General features: G+C 38.2%; 1 protein-coding gene across 1 annotated transcript in view; it reads left to right on the top strand.

Moving 5' to 3' along the window:
* Positions 1 to 22,654, top strand: part of NOX4 (NADPH oxidase 4) — a 192,441-nt gene that overhangs the window by 102,100 nt on the left and 67,687 nt on the right. Inside the window, exons 9-10 of the mRNA XM_013006196.2 lie at positions 784 to 948; positions 1,047 to 1,109. Of these exons, the coding sequence (XP_012861650.1) occupies positions 784 to 948; positions 1,047 to 1,109 (228 nt within the window). The remainder of the gene's footprint in view (positions 1 to 783; positions 949 to 1,046; positions 1,110 to 22,654) is intronic.

Genomic DNA, 22,654 nt, shown 5'->3' on the forward strand with positions numbered 1-22,654 from the left:
AACATAGTTAAAGCATAGTGATTAATCACAAAACCAATATGTAATTATAATTCATGAAGTGTTGTTTTACCTCCAATACTGCTGCTTTCAACACAGCAGCTGCTTTCTACACAGTAGCTGCTCTCGACACTGTGACTGGTCCACATAAGTACATTATGGCTCCAACCCTGTCACATACACCTGTATTTGTACACGGTGTATGTGATGGGGTTGACGTGATGATCACGCCTGGTACTATTATGCAGCTATATCTGCATGTGGGCGGACCCACTGGAGCCGGATAGAGGAGCGATGTCTCAGATCCTAAGACCATTGGACATATGACAACCCCTGTGAAAGGTCATTCAACCCTAAAGGGGTTTCAACCCACAGGTTGAGAACTGCTGCTCTAAGGTCTCCTTTTGTAAGTAAACAAGATTGTTACATTTTGTCCTAAAATTATCTTTTTCTTACATGGGTTTTCCATGTCTTGATATTTAGGGAAAGATATTTTGTATATATATAAAATCTATTTTTCAGGTATACAGAGAAGAATGTGTGAGGGAATAGATCTGTTAAAGGAGGTTATGCCTGGGCATGAGTTTGATAGTGAGCATCACTTTGTTTTACTTCTTCTTCCTGTCTTGTTTGAATGAATTTCTGTGAACACCTGCTTTTTGTTGTTCACTTATTTTTTATTATTTAAAAATGAAAATATTATTTTTGAAATGTGCCAAACAAGCTATCATGATTCCTAAAGTTACAGTATTGCTTAAGATTTATTTTCAAAACATCTTGTTTTAGACTTGGCTTTGGATTTCGGGACCTTTGTGCCTATACTGTGCTGAGAGACTTTACAGATGTATCCGGAGCAACAAACCAGTAACCATTATCTCAGTCATAAGTCATCCCTCAGATGTTGTGGAAATCCGAATGATCAAAGAAAATTTTAAAGCAAGACCTGGCCAGGTGAGTCAATGGTCAGCAGCTTCTAAGATGTTCTTTTTTGGTGTTTATTTTAGCTTCTTTCTTGATCATTTAAAAATTATCTGTTTGTTTCTTTTCAGTATATTATCCTACATTGTCCTAGTGTGTCTGCATTAGAAAATCATCCATTTACCCTCACAATGGTAAGACATTTGGTTCTTGATTTAAAACAAAACAAACTGAAGTGAAATGTACTTTTTTCTTTGCATATACCACCTCATTCTAAAAGCTATGCAAAGCTGTGGCAATATCCTTAATATTTAAAGAAGCCATATTTTTATGCTAACGTATGGTTACCTATCCAGAAACTTTGCATCTATATATTGTTTTCTGTTATCTTGCAATCCATGAAATGATATTTTAAAGATTTATTAAAGCTTATTGATTCAAAATATAAAAATAATTCCCTGGATATCTGAACTATTCATTTTATAAAGTATATCATGTTTTCATGTGTATAATTATCTATGTGCATGGTTCTCATATGGGCATAGTGCTTTTGAGGGGAATTTAATTTAAGAAAACACAGAGTGTGTGAGTTGAGGTAGAAGCATTAGAAAATATATCAGAAAAAAGTAAAGTTCAATATCATTAGCACCAAGACCGTGCATATGGGCAGTAAAGGGTAAAATAATTTGGAGAAATATAATAGTATAAGTAATGGAGTTTCTACCTACCTTAATGGAAGCCATCAAATATGTTTAACCTATGGGTAGTTCCTAAACATTGTTACAGCTAGTCCTCACTTATCAACTGTCTCATTGTCAAGCATCTTATATTTATGACAATAGTGAAAGTTCACCTAACTTATCTAAAAGTCTGTTAAAGACTCATGTTTCGAGCGAACAATTGCTCGCCTCCTGAGATTCTGGTCCTTGTCCCTGCCACCCCACTCCTTTCCCCAGTCTTGGAGGTTAAAAAGGAAAGAGACACCAAAGAATGAACAAAGAAAGGGTGATGCCAGGGACTGAGGCCATTAACGTGCACTCAGTCTCTGGCTTCTCAGCATCTGACTGAGCACGCACGCAGGCTGGTGGTTACTTTGCCAGGCAAGTGGAGCTCCGACTTTGGTCCGTAAGTCTGGAAGGAGACAGCAGCATACACGGGCAGAGGGCAAAGACAGGACTTGGCGTTGGTCATTTTGCCACAGAATCTGCGATTTGGCCTTTATATGATTGCTGCTGCTGGAATAGGTGTGTTTTCATGGAAAGCAAGTTCTCTGCAGGGTCAGGGGAGGGTGCGTCTTCAATTGGCTACAAAGTGTGCCAGTAGTTTAAAGTGAGACAAACTGACTCGCTCGCTCAGAGTGCAGATTCCACAGCCCAGAGGACAGGGAGCTGCGGCGGAAGGAGCAAGCAGCCCGACTGGCCACCTCTGAAATGACTCTTGGAGCCAGAGCATTGGGTCCCAAACCAATTCAAACGCGTTGCCATTGAGTCAATACTGACTCATAGCGATCCTTCTGTAGGTTTCTGAGACCGTAACTGTTTACTGGACTAGAAAGCCCTGTCTTTCTCCCGCTGCGAGGGTGGTAGTTTTGAACTACCGACCATGTGGATCTCAGCCCAATACATCACTGGAGTTTTTCATAACACCATTTTGCACATAATATTCTGGCGCTTTGAACATAATAATGTCAACATTAAGGATTGAATGCATTGTGTTTTTTTTAAACATTTTATTAGGGGCTCATACTACATTGTGTTTTATAACTTCTATTTCTTTATAACAATTTCAGTTTGCTGTAAAAAATGCACAGGAAGTAAAAGATTCACTTATACTAACCTTAAGGTTTACCCAACTATTATTATCTTGTATTAAGATGTTACATTTGTTATTAATTCCCCCAAATTAGAAGCAGCCACAAAGCTCACTGCCACAGAGTCAGTGCTGACGCACAGCAACCCGTTAGGACTGGGTAGAACTGCCCCTGTGGGTTTCAGAGAAGGTAATTCTTCATTGGGGTAAAAAGCCTCATCTTTCTCCTGTTGAACAGTTGGTGGTTTTGAACTACTAAGCTTGTGATTAGCAGCAAATGGATAACCATTATGCCACCAAGGCTCCCTGTACTTCCATAAAATAGAAAGGAAAAAAATGGTATGCACACTCAATAGCATTCTTAGTGAAAAAGAAATGTACTATCAGGCTATAGTATTAAGTTAAAGAAGCCAGTCAGAAAAGGCTTTTACTGTATAATCCTAACTATATAATATCTTGGAAAAAGCAAACTTTAGGGACCATATAAAGATCTGTTGTTCTCAGGGTCTTGGGTATGGATGGAGGACGAACAGGTGGAATGTAGGTGATTTTGAGGTCAGTCACGTCATTTGGTGCTGAGATTGTAATGGTTGATACGTGGCATTATGCATTTGCCAAAACTTATAAGATTGTACGAAACCTAGAGTGAACGGAAATGAAAACTATAGCCTTTAGTTAATAATGTACCAATACTGATACATTATTGATACACTATTGATACATTGTTAACATGGACTATACTTTTGGTGTTATTTAAATATTCATTCCCAATCTCCAGGTTACCTAAATTTTCTCCTATGTTAATTTCTAGATGTTTTATAATGCTGTTCACATGCAGGTCTAATATCCATTTAATTTTTGTGAAATATGTAAATAAAGTTTATATCTAGAATCCTTTTTTTAACTAACATACCAGTTATTGTAGTACCAATTGTTGAAAAATATCCTGCTTTTAAATTTTCCTTTTGCTTTGTTGTCAAAGATACATTGACTGTATTTTTGTGGGTCTATTTGTAGACTCACTATACTAATCTGTTCATCTAATTTTATTGCTATATATTCCTTGCCAACAGTACACTGTCTTGTTGTTAAAGCCCCTGTAGTAAGCCTTGATGTTGGTTTATGCCAATCATTTTTCTTTTTCAAAATTTCTTTGATATTTTAGAATATTTACCTTCCCCTATGAACTTTACAATTATCTTGTGGCTAGCTACATAGTAACCTTTTAGGGTTGTATTTGACATGTAGATTAAGTTGAGAAGAAATGTCATTTGAACAGTATTGATTCTTCATGTCTATGCGCATGACCTACCTGTTAATTTAACTGTACATTGCTTTCTTCACTTACTGTATTTCTGTGTCTCATTATTTTAATTACCTTACAATATTCCTAACAGAAAAGAACTATATTTTATTTAATATTATTGCTTGATAATGGGCATTGGGACTTTATTCACCTTCTATAAGAATAATCGAAAACAGTGGCCACATGGTTTGAGATACTCTTAATAAAAACAAAATGGAACAAATTTTTTAGGGGAGAAGACAAAATAACTGATGTTAAATTGCTGAGATTTAGGTGGTGGGGTTGTATTAGGAATGGGAGCTACTTTCAACTTGATTGTATTAGTCAAGTTGAAAACTCTGAAACCTTGGGTAAGATATTTAAGCTTTTTGTACATTCAGTTCCCCATTATAATAAGAGGATAAGAACGGTAATTATGCATAGACATGATGTGAGTATAAATTAGTTACTACAAGAGAGGGCTTCAAAAATTCATGGATAAATGGAATTAAATTTAATGGAATTTTACCATGATTGTCTTGAAGCTCCTTTGTCTAAGTGGAAGCATGATGCACAGTATCAGTATCATTCCAGCTACATATCTGGAATGTAGACAAGTACCTGGGATGTTTAATAATATTATAACTATTGTTATTTTTATTTCAATTTTGAGTATGCCCTGTAAGAATATATACTTGTAAGCACAGATAGGCCAAGCCAAAAAAACCCCAAAACATCAAAGGAACAAAAAAAAGGTTTACAAAAGTGATTAAATGGCTAAATAAGCACTAGAAGATAATCATTAAATAGTATTCTTTTTTTTTTCTTTTTTCTTTTTTAACATTTTATTAGGGGCTCATACAACTGTTATCCCAATCCATACACACATCAATTGTGTAAAGCGCATTTGTATATCGTTTCTCAAAACATTTTCTCTCCATTTAAACCCCCGACATTAGGTCCTCATTTTTCCCCTCCCTCCCCGCTCCCCCCTCCCGCATGAGCCCTTGATAGTTTATAAATGGGTATTTTGTCATATCTTGCCCTGTCCGACATCTCCCTTCATCCACTTTTTGGTTGTCTGTCCCCCAGGGAGGAGGTCACACACAGTTCCATGTAATTGGTTCCCTCTTTCCTACCCATTCTCCCTTTACCCTCCCTGTTTTGCCACTCACACCACTGGTCCTATAGGGCTCATCCGTCCTGGATTCCCTGTATTTTCAGTTCCTATCTGTACCAGTGTACCTCCTCTGGTCTAGCCAGTCTTGCAAGATAGAATTCGAGTCATGGTAGTGGGAGCGGGGAGGAAACCTTTAGGAACTAGAGGAAGATTGTATTTCTCATCATTGTTACATCGCACCCTGACTGGCTCATCTCCTCCCCGAAACCCCTCTGCAAGGGGATCTCCAGTGGCCTACTAATGGGCTTTGGATCTCCACTCCGCACTCCCCCCATCATTCACTATGGTAAGATTTTTTGTTCTGATGATGCCTTACACCTGATCCCTTCGACACCTCGTGGTTGCATAGGCTGGTGTGCTTCTTCCATGTGGGCTTTGTTGCTTCTGAGCTTGATGGCCGCTTGATTACCTTCAAGCCTTTAAGACCCCAGACGCTATACTTTTTGATAGCCAGGCACCATCAGCTTTCTTCACCACATGTGCTTATGCACCCATTTGTCTTCAGTGATCCGTTCGACATAAATAGTATTCTTTTAAAAGAAAAATTAAATCTTTTTTTACTCCAAGTTTTGTACTGTTTATATCAAGCAAACATACTAATTATTAAAGAAAGGTAGTTTTCATGTAATGAAATAATGAGAAACTTTTGTTTAATCAAGAAAGTTGGCAATACTAGCATACCACAGGGATGAATTAATAATTGATACTTGTTTCCCTATGGGCTGTAATGGCCGACCATAGGAGTCTAGACACTCTTTCCTAGGCACTCTTAGTATAGGTGACCTGCTAGATCTAAAGGGGAAATCTTTTGTCAGAAGGAATAGGAAAACCAGTTGCCCACATGGAATGCAAAACCATGACCTCAGATTTTATAGAACCCAACTCTTAACAGGATATTTATTCCCTACATGGGGTTCAGCATGATTGTTTATGCATCAGGAGGATAGTAGGAGGGTTGGAAAATGCATCTAACTAACAAACTTTGGGGTGTGGCGTTTCAGTTGACTTCTAAAGCAATTGGCACATGATTAGGGTCAATGCAGTCAGGAGTTCTGTATTTTGCTTCAGTTCATTGTAAGGCATATTCACGTCCTCCATCCGCTGTACTGTACTCCTACAAGGTGGGAAGCTTATAAGAACAGAAATTTATTGCCGTACAATTCTGAAGTCTAATAATCTGAAATTGTGGTGTTGGCAGGCTAGTTTGTTTTTGTTTTCTGAAGGCTCTGAAGAAGAATATTCTAGATATCTCTTCTGGCTTTGAGTGGCAGCTGGAGACAGGTGGCCTTCCTTGGCTTGTATCGTTCCCATTTCTTCTCTTTGTGCCACTTTCTTTTGACAGGAAGACTAATTTCGGACTAGGGCTTATTCTCCTCGAGCCTGATATTATTGAATGACCCCTATCCAAACAAAGGCCCATTCAGAGGTTTCAGGGATAAGGACACCAACAGATTTGTTAGAGGTCAGAGTTCAGTTCATTGCATAAATCAGTGCTTATGATTTTCCATTCTTTGCATCCATCTATCCCATAAAAAAGAAGAGGATACATTGAAAGGGTAAAATGCACAAGTTTGTCTTTAATCTTCTGTTTAAAAAGTTTGGCCTAATCATGGAGACATGGGAAATTTACTTCAGAAATTAAGTGTTTCTTATGTTTGAACATTTATTTTTAAACTGTTTCTTTTCCATCAGAGTAAATAGAGAATACAGGGTAAACAAGGAGGAGATTTGTTGCATTCCAAATATTGAGAAGATAGCTTTTTTATTATAAAAATCTTTTCAACACACACACAAACAGAATGTGTAATTAACACCCATATACCTATCACTCATCTTCAACAGAAATATAGTTAATGATTCAGTGCACATTTTATTACTTAAAATGTTCATATATTCTTAAGTTAGAAAAGCACATTAGATGGGGACAATGAGGTTGCATGCATGGAATGCTCCATTCATCATATTTCTGTGTGTTCGTTCTTACTTTTCCTACAATTAGGAAAATAATCCTCCTTGTTCTGTCGGCATCAAGAAGAATTTTTCACCAGTCAGGTAGAAAGGGAAAAGAGATGAATTATAGCTAAAGCAAGATATTGAAGCCATGTCTTCAATTCACTGTTCTCTGAAATTGGGAGGAGGGAACAAAAAAATAATTTTTGGTTTTTGTTTGAGAACTGCTGCTTAATCCATAATGGTACCTACTAAGGCATTAAAGACCCTGAGAACTTCAGTCATTCCATTAACTATAACTTTCTCGCTTACATAGGTCTTTCCTGCTTTCCCTCTTTGGGCCTTTGATATAGCCTCACTGCGTGAGAATCATGATCACTTCTCCTGCCTCATCAAACCTTAAACACCACGGCACACATGGTTGTTGCCTGTAGAACCCCTCCTGTCTTTCACACCTCATTTTATTGCCACTTCTGCTGAGGAAGCTCCCTGATGCTCCAGATTGTCTGATTTCCCAACCTATTGCTCTTAACACACTGTGCCCGCTCCAATACCAATGTTGCAAAACTAATTCTTTTTCTAATTCCTGCCTTCCTATGAGACCATAAACTCGATGAACTCTTCCATTGATATATTCTCCGTGACAGTGTTTGCAGAGTAAGTCAGTCAATATCTGCCCAAAGGGGGAAAGACTCCTAACATTGCACTTCATTAGTATTTGGGACCTTGCTTGAGAAATGCTTTACTGGATAGCATCTTTTTGTTCTTTTAGCATAACCTTAATTGGATAATTAGTAATAATTAACAATAAAATAATTAATAATAATAAACATAATCTTTATTTAGCATAACCTTAATTGGAAAGTTCAGCGGGAGAGAAGGAAAAGTGGGGACTGAGAGGGAAGGAAGGATGCTGTATGTCGCAGTGGCTTCTCCATCAGAGCCGAGGCCGGCCACTCAGGCTCAAGTCTAATTCTGCAAGGCTATGATGTGAATTGAGAAGAGTGGGAGAAATAGACTTGTAGCGAAGTTTGTAGTGGAATTATCTTCCAAGACAAGAGCAAATAAAGGACATCCAGGAGCAGTTGCTATTCAGCCTGCTTCTATTTATAGGAGCCACATGCGTGTCGGAGTAGAACCATGTTGCCAAGTGAAAGTATCGGTTATTCTTCTAAAGGATCTCTGGGTACACTTGAGCAGACAACCTTTTGATTAGCAGTATGTGAGAGAACTGTTTGCACCAACCAGAGACTCCAAGACAAAAGAGAAATCATTTAGGAACAATCTCTCTTCAGAGGCAATAGTTCATTTTCACCTTTCCATCCCACCATTCCAGGAGTGTTAACAATGGAATCTTACTTGTCCCCAACTTTGTGATTTTCTGGAAAATGCCTCCAATATTTCTTAGGTTTGCTTTGTAAACTATAGATTAAAACATCTCAATTTTGCAGGTTTAAGCTTTTCAATCATCTTAAAACATTTTCAACATCTTTGCTGGTTTTTGATTATTTTATTTTAAACCCCAATTCAAAGTAAACTTATTTAAAATGTATCTCATATATTATAACAATAAATTGGTAACCTGAAGAATTTCTAAGGCTTGCTATCTGGCCATCTCTGTACCATATACTTTTTGAAGACTTAGGAAATGGTTTATAACCATCTTAGATTTAGGAGGAAGTAGACTGGCTAGTTGACTAGTGAACTCACTGACGTCTTTCAAGGGAGTTACTGTTTTCAAAAGAAGGGAATCTTGCTGTTGCTTGGAAATGAATTTGAGTAGAGCAAACATTCCAAGTTAAAATTTGCACTCTCCAATCCGGAGGCAATGGCACAGAAATGACATCTGACCTCCTTGGCTCTCCAAAGGTGCAGGAGCTCCACTCTAGTCCCAGACCAGGTGTGGCAAGGCAGCAGCCAGACATACCTCTGTCTTCCATCCTTCTTTACCTTCCTCTGACCCGAACCCCGCCCTGCCCAGGCATGCTGATGCTCTGCTTGGTTTGCTAATTCATGGTCAAGGCCACAAAGAACTCAGGGACAACACTCCTGCTTCTGGGAGGGAGTGGTTAGTGCTTCTCAAATAGTGTCAGCCCATATCTCCCTCAAGGGTTCTTCCTAAACAAAGCATAACAAAACAAGTTGTATTTGGTGGGTCCCACTTTAAAACAAACAAATAGCAAAAACAATAACAAGCATGTCAATAAAACATATTTAGAGCATATCTTTTGTCAAAGGAAATAGTCCCTATGACTTAAGTACCTAGAGGTTTTTTTTTTCCCTTGTAAACTTTATACCTATGCTAAGTACAAAGATTTAATTTTTACTAAATTCCTGTGAGGCATGAATTGTTTACTCTATATTATGAAGGAAGCAATATTATAAGTCCCCAAATAACACAATTGGTGGTAGAGGTGCAGCACAAGCACGGATCTGCAGTTCTGAGAACTGCTAGACTAAGACTTTGTTCCTAGTTCTAAATTGTCTCCATCCAGCCCCACGGTCCCTCAATGGCCAGGATTTTCACATTTCTAATATTCTTATTCCTTCGGGGCATTTTTGTGTTAAGAATTAAAGAGCAAAAATGAGTATCATGTGCAAGAGAGGTTTCGTGGAAATATAAATATACATTTTGAAGAAAAATGTGCATAAAGACAGTATAGGACTGCACTTCTAATATTCCAGAGGGTTGAAGTCAAATAAATTGTTCTGCTTGGGACGGGTATGTGTGTGTAATGGGGGACACATACACTTTAATACTTACTTTCATATACTGTCCTACTGTTTGGAAAAAACCAACCAACTATAGTCTAAGATAAACAACTTCCAATGGGGGTTAAGCTAACAAAATTTAAAATCCAAATGCAAAGTGCAAAACACAAAGCACAGCAGCACTGAGGTAGTTTCACTGTTCCAGTAAAGGGAAAATTAGTTTTGAGAACGGAGTTTGATGGGAAACAGAAAGTCAGAGTTGCAGAAAATGTGTGTCACTATTTCTTATATTTGATACTGATTTTCTAATTTGAAAAGTGATATGCTAATTTCCCCCAGAAATTGGTGATTGTAAGCTGTGGGTGCACCTGCATTCAAATCCTCAGGGCTGAAATAGCAAGCACTTACCTATGCAGAAGTTTGATGGAGATCCGAGGGCATTCCGCGCTCATTAAATCACAGGCTTAGTGTTCTGCAGAGTAGCTTGGCTGCATGGACCCTCCATCCACAGCGCTTTGACCTTTGGGAAGGTGAATAACCCATCTAATCTCTCATGAAATGCGAATAATGATATTGACTTCTTTATGGAGTTTTACAGACTGCTGAGGACAAAGATTGTAGTCAAGTGATAAACATGATGTGTGGTAGATAGTAAATTCTCAGTTAATGGAAATTATGATTACTGCTTCAGTTATTGGTCAAGGATATGATATAAAATTAGGCTGAAAAATTTGCCTCATTTTGAAGAATGACAGCAACCGGCTTTAATTATCCAGTGTTGCTGTAGCAGGGATACCACAAGTGGATAGCGTTTTACAAACAGAAATTTATGTTTTCTCAATTTCGGAAGCTAGAAGTCCAAAATCAGAGTGTTGGCTCTAGGAGAAGCCTTTTTCTGGGGAGAGACCCTAGTATCTTTGCAGCATTTGTAAGGTCAGCATTCCTTAGAAATATGCATATGTTTACCCATCAATCTTAGCTCGAGTCTAACAAGAACAGAGATTCAAAAGATGTTTTCTGCTACTGTCTCTTGCTTCGTGGTGATAGAAAGGCCTTCTGATCTCTGCACCACACTCTCTCAGTTAATCTCTTGTAAAGTAAAAGCTGTTACAGACGACACCCAGAGAAGCTCCCCGCACATTGAATCAGGAGTATAATAGTATTAATGATGTTGTTTCTCACTCTATTCTCACTCTATTACAACTGATTGGCTTATTCCTGAACATCACATGGGGGGATCATTACATAACTGTCAAATCAGAAAATATGGTCCAGCCAACTGGACCATATGTTTAGAGGTGGATACAATTCAATCCATGATGCTAACTAAAACTCTGGCTGCCACAAACAGTCATTTGTGGGACTACTGATTCGCTTCTCCTTGTTTATTAGCATCTAGACTGAATGAAGTCTGAGGTTAGACAGATTGGAAGGCAGAGATTTGTATGCGGTAGGTTGGTTAGGGAGTATTCTTAGATCACCTGGTCGAAATGACTGCGTTTGGAAACCAAAATGTAAGTTGAACTATGATACAGTCACACAAAGGCCTCATGGGTATTATGGGTGAAATGCTACTTCAAAGTTGTCCTATCTTGAAGTCAGGGTGTCAAACCTTTGTACCCACCATTGACCAGTCACTGGATTGGATTGTCTTGGAGAAAAGGCACGTCAACATCAGCAAGAGCATCCTGCATAGATACCAGTTCTCAGGCCAGATCTCCGCAGGCACCGCCCGCAGGTAGCACTCTCAGTCGCTGGTGAGATGGAGCAGTGCTCTGCTCTTGAGAATTGCAGTGGAGAGAACCTGGACAGTACACCATAGTTTCCACTAAGATGATATCTTTTTAAATATGTCTTTCATATTTTTTACATTCGTAGCTAAATCCGAGACCTCCTAATTTCTACTTTATTTAATGAAATTGGACTTAAAATAATTTGTAGTCCAAATGTATTTGTTTCCTTAGCTGCCGGGAGCTTAAAGGTTACAGAATTAAAGTGAGTGGAGCCAAAAATCACACAATTGATGACAAAGCTGGAAATGGAATCCCGAGTTTTCTGATTTTTCTCCCTCACTGGACCTCTATTGCCTTAAATTCTGGTTTGAGTTTTCCATGTGTTCTTTAATTGTACTAAGTCTCTAAAACTATTTCACAATTGTGCTCTATAATTAGAAGATTTTGAGTTTTCTACCCATATCACTCTCAATAAAGGTATTGTGTTAGTCTGGGTAGACTAGAGAAACAAATCCAGGGGGACTCAAAAGCATGTAGGAGAGAACTTTATATTAAAGAACCATTGTATATTAAGAAACAGCTTAGTCCAGATCAAGTCCATAAGTCTGATATTATTAGCCCATTTGTCAGAGACTAGTCCATAATACCTCTTTAGACTCACGCAGCCATGCAATGATGCTGAATGCAGGAAAACCACAGGCCTATGGGTGGAAAGTCTTGTAGATCCAGTGGCAATGGAAGCATCTCAGCACTGGCGTGGGCTTTCACGTGGTTTCTCTAGCTCCAGGGCTCTGGCTCCATCAGTGTGTCTCCATATGGCTTGTCAACAGGCATGTGTAGATGAGAGAGTATGTGTGTCCTGCCTCCAGGGAGGAAGGCAAGAGTTCCCAGAATCCTCAGGAAAAGGACATGCCCACACAGAGGCCTCATTGGCAATGACCTGATTGACAGGCTAGTTTCCACCCCTTCCTCAAGTTAACAGGATTAGTATGTAACTGCCACAGGTAGGATATCAGAAATGAGTTTTTAAAACATTTAGGTTATGAAACCTACTTAGTGCAAAATATAGCATTTCTTAGGGTTTAAGTGAAAGAAACATTTGTTATGTTCTTCATTAATATACTTCACCTAGTCTCAATTATAAAAATAACAGATGCTCCCATTTTTAATATAATTACAATAGTTTGGAATTGACATGAATACCTCTATATCCTTCCTTTTATATTAAAATTTTTTTTTTTAATTTAGAAGCAAATGGTTTCCTGACATCTGTCTTCTAAGTTGTGTGATTCATTGTTTTTAAGCTTCCCTGGCCTTGTTTCACATATTTCTTTTCCATGAGTCAGAAGCAAGTCTAGCTGCTAGTTGTTATTGTCGGTCCTCTGCAGAGAGCTTGCCGGTACTTGCCATCGTTTGTTCTGCTTTGTGTTTTTCATCCCTCAACCAGTCACTTTGGGAATAGACTTCCCAGTTTTCAATAAAAACCAGACAAGAATGGCCTTGGATTTCTCAAGATTGGCAAAGTGTCATTGTTATTTTAATTTTTTTTTTAAATTCCAGGGGTTTAAAAACAACTGGGAAATCTCTATCAGCTGTTTTGATGTCTGCTCCCATTTTCTTTAAATACTGAAAGAGGTTTTCTGTAGAAGTTCACTTTTATTTCTTTTTTTTGGCTTAGAGAGAACTAATTAGACAGATGATAGTTCAGCAGGACAGCAATATGTCTTACTCATAAACCAAGAACCATGATGAGAATTGCTCCAACGGTCATTAATATTCAGGAACCATTATATGACATCTGATTTCTTTGATGATTAAACATCATTCAACTGCCCTACAAAGGAGCCCTCCTAGCACAGGGAGGGTTTAATTGTTGGGCTGCTAATCAGAAGACATTGGTTCAAACTTCCCAGTTGCTCCATGGAAGAAGTTATGAGGCTGTCCATCTGTCAAGATAGCAGCCTGGGGAATCTTAGGGAGCTGATCTACTCGGTTTTAAGGTAGTGGGTAAGCTCTGGTAGCATCGTATTTCATAGTTCTGAAAGGTCAGTGGTTCAAACCTACTAGCTACTCCATGAGAGGAAAATCTATCAATCCACTTCATTGAAGTTTACAGTCTTGGAAATCCTCGGGGCAGTTCTGCTCCTCCCACTGCCGTCCAGTCGAGGTTGGTCTTCATAACCCTGTAGGACAGGGTGTGCTTCCTCTCTGTAACAGTTTACAGGAGGAGAACTTTTAAGATTTTAGCTCCAGTCCTGTTCTCCCCACAGTCTTCCTCATCTCAGGACAAAAAACTGGATGTTGTACTCTACTTTTTAAAAAACTTTTTATTGTGAATTAGGTGAAGGTTCACAGAGGTGATTGTCAGATTTTACAATCAACAAGTCTCTCACATCTTACTTTCATTCATTCATTGCAATTCTCCCACTGCTCCATCACATATTCCTGTGTTTCCTGTTTACATTTCTCCCCATTTCTTAACCCTCTGACCTTTGTTCTTGGGTAAATGCCCCTCTTTTGATCTTTAAGTGTCTAACTCTTGTAACACGAGGGTGAGTTCTATTCCAGATCTGAAAGGTGACTGACCACAGGCCATCATCTGGAGTCTCACTAGTCTGTTGACCAGTAAGACGGGTATCTTTTAGGATGTTGAGTTCTGTTCCATATTTTATCTCACTCTACCCAGAACATTCTAATGTGACGGTTTTTTCAGAACAGTGGTTGCCAGGTACCATCTAGTTCTGGTCTGAGGGTTGTGGAGACTGAAGTTTGGGTGGTCCATCTGTCCGCTGGACTAATTTTTTTCTATGTAGATTTCAACTTTCATCACTTTTCTTGCCTTCAGATGGGGAGAGACCAATAGTGGCACATTAGATTGCTGCTTACTAGCTTTTAAGACCCAGTTGCTGCCCACCAAAGTCCGCTGCACAACACTGTGAACTCTGGTATGCTAGTTGACCCTGACTTAAAAAAACAAACTACAACTAAAACTACATTTTATCTTTTTAAATACAACAATCAGCCTAAAACTTTAAAAAACATATCTAGATCTATTCTATGGTCCAATCTGTCACCCTCTGGATAGCCTTCTAATTAGTTTTCCCTGTCTGTTCTTGCTCACCTACTGTTTAATCTCATCAAGCAGCCAGAGTAATTGTTTTAAAATAAAATCAGACCATGTCATTTTGATACTCCAAAAACCATCGCAGTTTCAGTTTTCTTACGGTGCCAAACACGATAACTTCTGAGTGACAGCTCTGGGAGTGGGCATCGAAGGGCAAAGGTCAGTGTGACTGGAATAGGTCAACCTAACGGAGGTGGCTGATTTTGTTTGGTACCATCCCGGCAATTCTGACTGCTCCAAAGGTGTTCTTGGCAGGAGTCTCTGTGTCAGCAGATCATGGACCCAATGAGTGGTTTCCTCTGCCGATGGCTGAGTTAGCATCTGAGTACTTACACTGGACCACCATAGCTCCTTACACAGAGAGCGGGAGTAAAATAAGGAACACGGAGCCAGCTTATGCAGTCAGATCTCTGGCTTTGAAATGGTTTTGCCTTTTATATCGAGTGAGAAAGGAGCCGCTGTAAGGCTTTGAGTAGCCAAATGACATGATATGGTTTTCTGTTTACGGCGACCACTCTGGCTGCTGCTCTGGGCTGATGAAGGAAAGTGGGACCAGAAGCAGGGAGACCACGTAGAGTCTGTTGCAGCCGTCAAGTAGTATGAGAATGGCTTGGGCTAGGGGGTGACAGTGAAACTGGTGGGGAGTGGCCAGATTCTGGATATATTTTAAAGTAAAAGTTAACACAGTGGTTCTCCACCTGTGGGTCGTGACCCCTTTGGGAGTCAAACGGTCCTTTCCTAGGGGTTGCCCAATTCATCATGGTAGCAAAATTACAGTTATGAAGTAGCAACGAAAATAGTGGTTGGGGGTCGGTCATCACCACATGAGGACCTGTAGTAAAGGCTCACGGCGCTGGGAAGGTGGAGAACCCCTGAGTTAACAGGAGTCCTTCATAGATAAGTACAGAGTATGCGAAAGAGGAGTCAAGCTGTACAAAATATTCTGCCTGGGATCTGGAGTTGTCTTCACAGATAATAGAGAAGGTTGTGTAGGGAGCAGATGTGGCTGGTAATAAGTATAACTCAGTCTTGGACACATTAGTTTTAAGATGCATATATTATGCTTTCATTTAATATTTGCTTTATAATTTTGAGTATAATTTTCACTTATACACACAAGTAAAAATCCACTTTATTTTCTTTTAGAAGACAAGTAAAAGTTAGCACATCCAATCATTTCCATAAAACCCAAACCGAACCCACTGCCATCGAGTCAAAGCATACTCAGAGTGACCCTGTAAGAAAACATAGACTTTCCCGTTGTTTCTCAATCGGTATCATTTTATGGGAGTAGAAAGACCCATCTTTCTCCCACGGAATAGATGGTGGCTTTGAACTACTGACCTTGTGGAGTGTAGCCCAATGTGTGACCATTATGCCTATCCCTGCTTTCCATTGTACCTGTTTTCCTGAATCTAGAACTTTAGGTTCCACATCTGTTTGTCTCTGAGTTTGTGGAAGAGTAGTTGCCAGGTTTATGGTTGCGATGAGGTGGATTTGGGTGTCAAATTAGCCCATATACAGACAGGATCATAGTTGTTATTATTTTTAGACACAAGAACCAATCCTAGTCACTTCTTATTGCCTCTGACACCTGAGAATTTCCAATAGTATGAGGGGAAAATGGACTGACTTCTCAAGGAGATTTCTTGGCTAAAGGCTTCTAACTTCAAAAATTTATCTAAGTCAGTTCCCACACTAATATCCCATTCAAATGTCATCTCTCAAAAATATGTTGGCATCATTTTATGGTTATTATCAGTGCCCATACTATCTTTGATATAGTAGTTTCTATTTTTATATCTTTAAACTGGTACTTAATGTTTTTATAAATGTGTGGAATTAACTGGACACAATCAGTCCGAGTTAAAAATCACATTTACCTACTTTTCAAGGGTCTTTCTGTTTAATATTTAGTACAATTTTCACTTACATACACATGTGAGAATGACTGTGTTTCCTTCTTGTAAACAAGGAAAGACTAAAAGTTTACATTTGTCAAAATGTTTAATGTCTGGCGTTAGATTCTTTGGGACTGATTCTGTTTCTGCCCTAGTGCCTCCTCTCTTACTTTTTTTGGTTTAAAATAATCCTTAATTCTGAAGTTTACATGGACCCCTAGTATAGATTTTAGCACATTTTAGACACTTCAAAATTAATTGTTGAGTATGGGAATAAACTGTATAAGAATTACTCATCTCTAAAGTCCTTATTTATGTTCAGATTAGTGTTTCCAAAGCAAATTTATTTTGAATGCATATACTCTGTGTAAGATGTTAAAGATTATGCAACACTGAGTTAGAAAGAGTTATTGACCTTGAGATATTTTTAGAATATCAATACTGAAAGAAAATGCTACAAAAGCAAAAGTATATACAGTGAACCCTCGTTTATCGCGGTTAATCGGTTCTAGACCCTACCGTGATAAATGAAATTCCGCGAAGTAGGATTCCTTATTTGTAAATCAAATATTTTCGTAGTTAGAGCATAGAGGACATGAAAAAACACCCTTTAGTCACCATTACACTCGTATTACCCAATTTATTAAACGAAAAAGGGAAAATACAGTAAAACATTTTGGACGTTACAATTATCATTTATTATTTATTATATTACTTATGGCATCAAGCGTGTACAGTATGAGCCAATCAGTGGCAGTAATGACAGAGCATGCGCTGTTACGCAAAAACCGCGATAGAGTGAAGCCGTGGAAGTCGAAGCGCGAAGTGGCGAGGGTTCACTGTAATACAGTTGGGCACATAAATCAGACAATTTTAGGAATCAGAGAAGTGAAGGAAAATTAGGATTATCTTCATTTAAGTGATGGCATGTCAAACATTCCTCCCCAAATAGCTAGATTCCAATATAAGACATGGGGTTGAAGGCATCCTAAATGAGCAGACGAATCCATAGGAAAAGGAAGCTATAAAAAGAAATGTTTGCAGGATCAGTGTTGGTGTAGCTGGATTCGAATGCTTGAAGAGGATAGATACAATATAAAGCTGGAGAGACTGCGAAAGATTGCCGTGGGCTTTACACTACGGGAAAGGAAGAGTTGGGATATTTTTCAATAGAAGATACAAAAGTTTGATCAATTGGAGGAAGCTGAGATCAGACATGTTCTTTGCTGAGTTTATGTGAAAGAACTTGAAAATCGATTGGATTGTGGCAGCAAGAGAAATACCTGATACGATCCAAGAAATTTGAATCTCTGTACTGAGAACAATGCAGGTTTTATCTTCAAACATAGAGAAATAAGAAGAGGAAAATATTTGGGGATTAAGGTAACAATAACTTGAGATATAGTAAATTTAAAGTGATTTCAAGTGGAAATATCCAGCAGGCAGAAAAATAAGTGCAACTATAGATTGGTAAGAAATTATTGGAACCAAAAACCTTATAAAAGTAATTAAAGTACTACCATATGATTTGATAATTTTCTCTGGTTTAAAAACTTTGGTTACATTGAACATTTAAATGGCACTAATAATGTTCAGTCACTTTTATTATTTCAAGGCTCTTAGTTTGAAAAATAAAAATATTGCAGCTTATAAATATCTTTGCTGTTTTAAATAATTTTGTATGACATCATTTTTAGATTTAGTTGCCAAACATCAGACAAGTTAAGCAATATCTTTTTAAATCATTGTGGGACTGTTTTAAGGTTATTAGTCATTCAGACACATTAAGAGTGCAATGTCATATTGAGCAAGTAACTGCAAGAAATGAAAGTTTATTTTCTCCAGGAAATCAAAGATCTGCACACTCTTCCAGATCTTTTTTAGGTGTTTTTTTAAAGACTTTTTTTCTTATTCTTAAAATTGAATGATATGTATTCTGTAATATTAATAACATTAAAATTATAGAATATTAATAACATTAGTGATGTATAATGTTTATGTTTTAAAGTAACCTTAAAATGATTTAATTTTAAAATATAACAAAGGCACTAAAATTGAATAGCAGAGGCACATAAGAAATAAATATGAGTGTGTTCATTTCCTCTGCATTTAATTCTGTTTCCTAGATGTTAATATTCTTAGCAGCTCATTATACATTCTCTCAAACTGTTTCTTACATAGGGAAAAGGACTAATATATCTTTTACTTTACTAGTGGCAACTAAACTGTACATATTATTCTGCAACTTTCACAACTGAACGTGGCATAAGCACATGTCTTTACTAATATTCTAGGGAGCAGGAAAACTCAAACAAAACGCCCTGGCATGGAGTGAGTGCTGACTCACACTGGCCGCATTAGAACTGCTCTGGGGGTTTCTGAGGCCGGCAGGCTTAGGGAAGCAGAAAGCCTCCTTGTTCTTCCCCAGGAGACACAAGATATCCATCAATATTGAAGCTTTGTTATCTGTTCCTGTTGAGAAGTTTTCTAAGCACTGTTAAAAAGACAGCAATTGTGTGAGCCCCCAATAAAATAATTTTAAAAAAGACAGCAATGTTAAATATTATTTAAACTACTATAGAAATCATTGCAAAACAACTAATGGACCAGCTGGCCGTTTCATGGTTGTCATGAGAACCTTGAAGGCAATAGCCAAGTTCTGTGTTTTAGTTTAGGGGAGGGTTGGTTTTTTGGTTTTTTAATTGTGAAATCCTTCATTTTCAAAAATCAAGCCAATTAAGACCAATTATAATAAGCTATACCATGCTTCAAAGCAAAAAGACTGTAAGAAACGTTAAAGAATTACCACACAAATTCAACATCAATGAATTTGAACACTTGTGCACAGATAGTGAAGTGTGTGTGTCTGTCTTTAGTCAGCGTTTCATGTCATACCTGCTTAGAGCATTTCATTCTGTTTAGGCCCCTTAATTGGAAGATGAATATGCTTAGAGGATGGCGCAGGACCAGGCAGTGGTCTGTTCGGTTGTGTATAGGATTGCAATGGATCAGAACCGACTTGTCCCAAAAGTCTGCAGTTTGAAACCACTCAAGAGAGAAAGACTAGGCTTTCTACTCCCTTAAAGAGTTATAGTCTCTGAAACCTACCAGGCTGGTTTACTCTGTCTGATAAGGTCGCTGGGAGTTGGCAGCATCACCTGGATGGCAGAGAGTTTTTAACAGCAACAATAATATGCTTCAATTAAGTGTGTTGAAGTATGCCATTTTTATTTGTAGTTGCTTTGAGGAAATATCAGTAATTTATAAAGAGAACATTCACAAAGGATTGAGCAACACAATTGAATTTTATCCTTTCAAAACTTTATTAGCTATTGAAGCTATTTTGATACATTCAGCCAGCAATTAGAGGAAAGATTTTAGTCTATAATTCTACAAGAGCCCAGGGGATGGTAAAAATCACATGTGATTATATTTTACAATATCTGTACTGAAAGAATAGGACAGAGATAAGAATGTTAAGCAAAATATGTATTTTAAAAAATACATTATCAGATTAGTGAATCCAGATGTACATGCAGACAAAGACTGTTTTGCTCGCCATGCTAATATCTTCTTGGCTTTGATCTCTCTCTCTCTCTCTCTCTCTCTCTCTCTGTCTGTCTGTCTGTCTCTCTCTGTGTCTCTCTCTCTCCGTCCCTTTTTAGTCCACATGAACCCTTTAATTTCTTATCAAAATAATTCATGGTCAACACCACCAAAATGGATTCCTTTTTTAGAGAGAGCAAAAAATTCTAGTCCTTCAGGTATCTTTTAGAGTAGTATTTTAATACATCCTTTGTGATTTCCCTATTCCCTTCTTTCTAAAAGAAGTTGTTAACATTCTTTTCCTTTTAAAAATATTTCTCTTGATTTTTTTAAATTGCAGTTGACAATACAGCTTCTAGTAAAGGAAACATCACGCGTTATGAGGCAATCAGATTGGTTGTAACATTGAGCGCAGGTGGGCTTTTTGTTGTTCTGTGATCTACAACTCCCATTAGTGAGCTCTTCATGGTGGAAAATGAAGTGCTCCTGTTGTGAGGTGCCACTGACTTGGCCCTGATGCTTAGGGACCCTGTGCACAACTGAAGGAAATACTGCCCGGTCCTGCCCAGTCTTCACAATTACTGCTCTGTTAGCCCATTGTTGAAGCAGGTGTGTCCATTCATCCCTCTGAGAGTCACCTTCTCTTTTGCTGACCTTCTTTCTACTCTATCAGTGGGGTGTCTTCAGATGATGCACCGTGAGATGGCGGTTTTTACAGATGACATCAGACTTTTTAGGAGGCACCATGTAAGTGAAATAATTACACATTAGAGTCTCAATTAGAACTAGTTCTTCATCACTCTTCATGCCTGGAACTTAGCTCTCTCCTGTGTTGAATAATCAACCATTTTAGATCAAAGGGTAGCATTGATCCCAGGACAAAGCTCAGGTGATAACAGGAAACACCGGGAGGAAGTGGGATTAATGATAAGACATTCAATGAATTAGATTGTTTAAGTTGAAACAAGATGCGTATGCATCATTTAATGCAAACTGAAGATATCTATAAACTTTCACTTAATTCATATTAAAAAGTTTAAAAATAAATATGAGACAAGATAAATATATAAATAATATAAATTTGAAAGTATTTCAAGTTAGTTTGATATTTTATACTGTTAACAATATCAATACTATTAAAAACACCAATTGCCTCATCTCCCCACTACCCCTCTGGAACTTAGGGTACAGTATAGCAATAATGAAACCCATAACCTTCCTCTGGTTCTTAAACGCTTCCTCCCCCCAACTACCAGGACCCCAATATTGCCTTGCAGACCTGGTTAGACCAGATGATGCACAGCGGGACAGATGGGAATCAGAAACGCAGGGAATCTAGGACAGATGAACCTCTCAGGACCAGTGGTGACAGTGGCGATACCAGGAAGGAAAGGGGGTGAAGAAAGGGGGAATGGATCACAGGGAGCTACATATAACCTACTCTCTGGGGGATGGGCAGCAGAAGGGTGGGTGAAGGGAGACGCCGGACAGTGTAATATAAGATACAATAATAATTTATAAATTATTAAGGGTGCATGGGGGAGAGGGGAGGAGGAAGGGAAGGGGAGGGGGAAAAAAAGGAAAATGAGCTGATTCCGGGAACCCAAGAGGCAAGCGAATTTTGGGAATAATGAGGGCAACAAATGTATAGATGTGTTTTATACAATTGATCTATGTATTGTGATGAATTGTATGAGCCCCAATAAATTGATTAAAAACAAACAAACAAAAAAACACCAATTGCAGGATAGTTGCTTGGAAATTCCTTCTGTGAACATGTGTTTTTAATTGGTTTATTATACTTCACACTTTCTCTCATATTTTTACGGACTTATAAATTACTTTTCTTCTTTCATCTGTGGGTTGCAAACATATTTGCATGTTCTTCATCCTTTCTGTCCTGTCTTGTGAGTGTTCTTCTATGACCTACTTGAATTAGCCAATACCATGAACTCATTGATGTTAGACTTGCTCTATATAACCCAGTCTCCAATCAGAACCACTTCAGTTATCTGTTCCGTCACATGGACTTTGTCAATGCATTCTTCCCCTGCTTCATCTTGTTGTGCACTAGTTATCAAGTTATGCTTGTATCCAATAAATAATTTATTTCTATTTAGTTTACTCCATTTAGTTTCTCGTGTAACCCTCAGCTGTTTTCCACGTGTCTGTCTTAAGTAAGACAGTAGATAGCATTAATTTAGAAGTAGAGAGTCAGGCAGACTTGGATTCAAAATCTTAATTGTTTGTGTGCTCATTTCATTCATTTGGGAAAGGAGCCCCGGTGGTGCAGTGGGGTGAGCAGGGGCTACAAACTGAAAAGTTGCTGGTTCAAACCCACTAATTTCCCTGTGGAAGAAAGATAAGGCTTCCTGTTCCTTTAGGATTTGGTCTAGCTCTGGAAACCTGATGGAGCACTTTCACTCGGTCTTGTAGGGTTATGTTCAGTGGGAATTGCTTCTATAACAGAGGATTTATGCTATTTATTTTAATATTTCT

Source organism: Echinops telfairi, unplaced genomic scaffold (genome assembly GCF_000313985.2).
Source record: "Echinops telfairi isolate 266 unplaced genomic scaffold, ASM31398v2 ScPeMD7_1713;HRSCAF=2227, whole genome shotgun sequence".
In the NCBI taxonomy this organism is placed as follows: domain Eukaryota; kingdom Metazoa; phylum Chordata; class Mammalia; order Afrosoricida; family Tenrecidae; genus Echinops; species Echinops telfairi.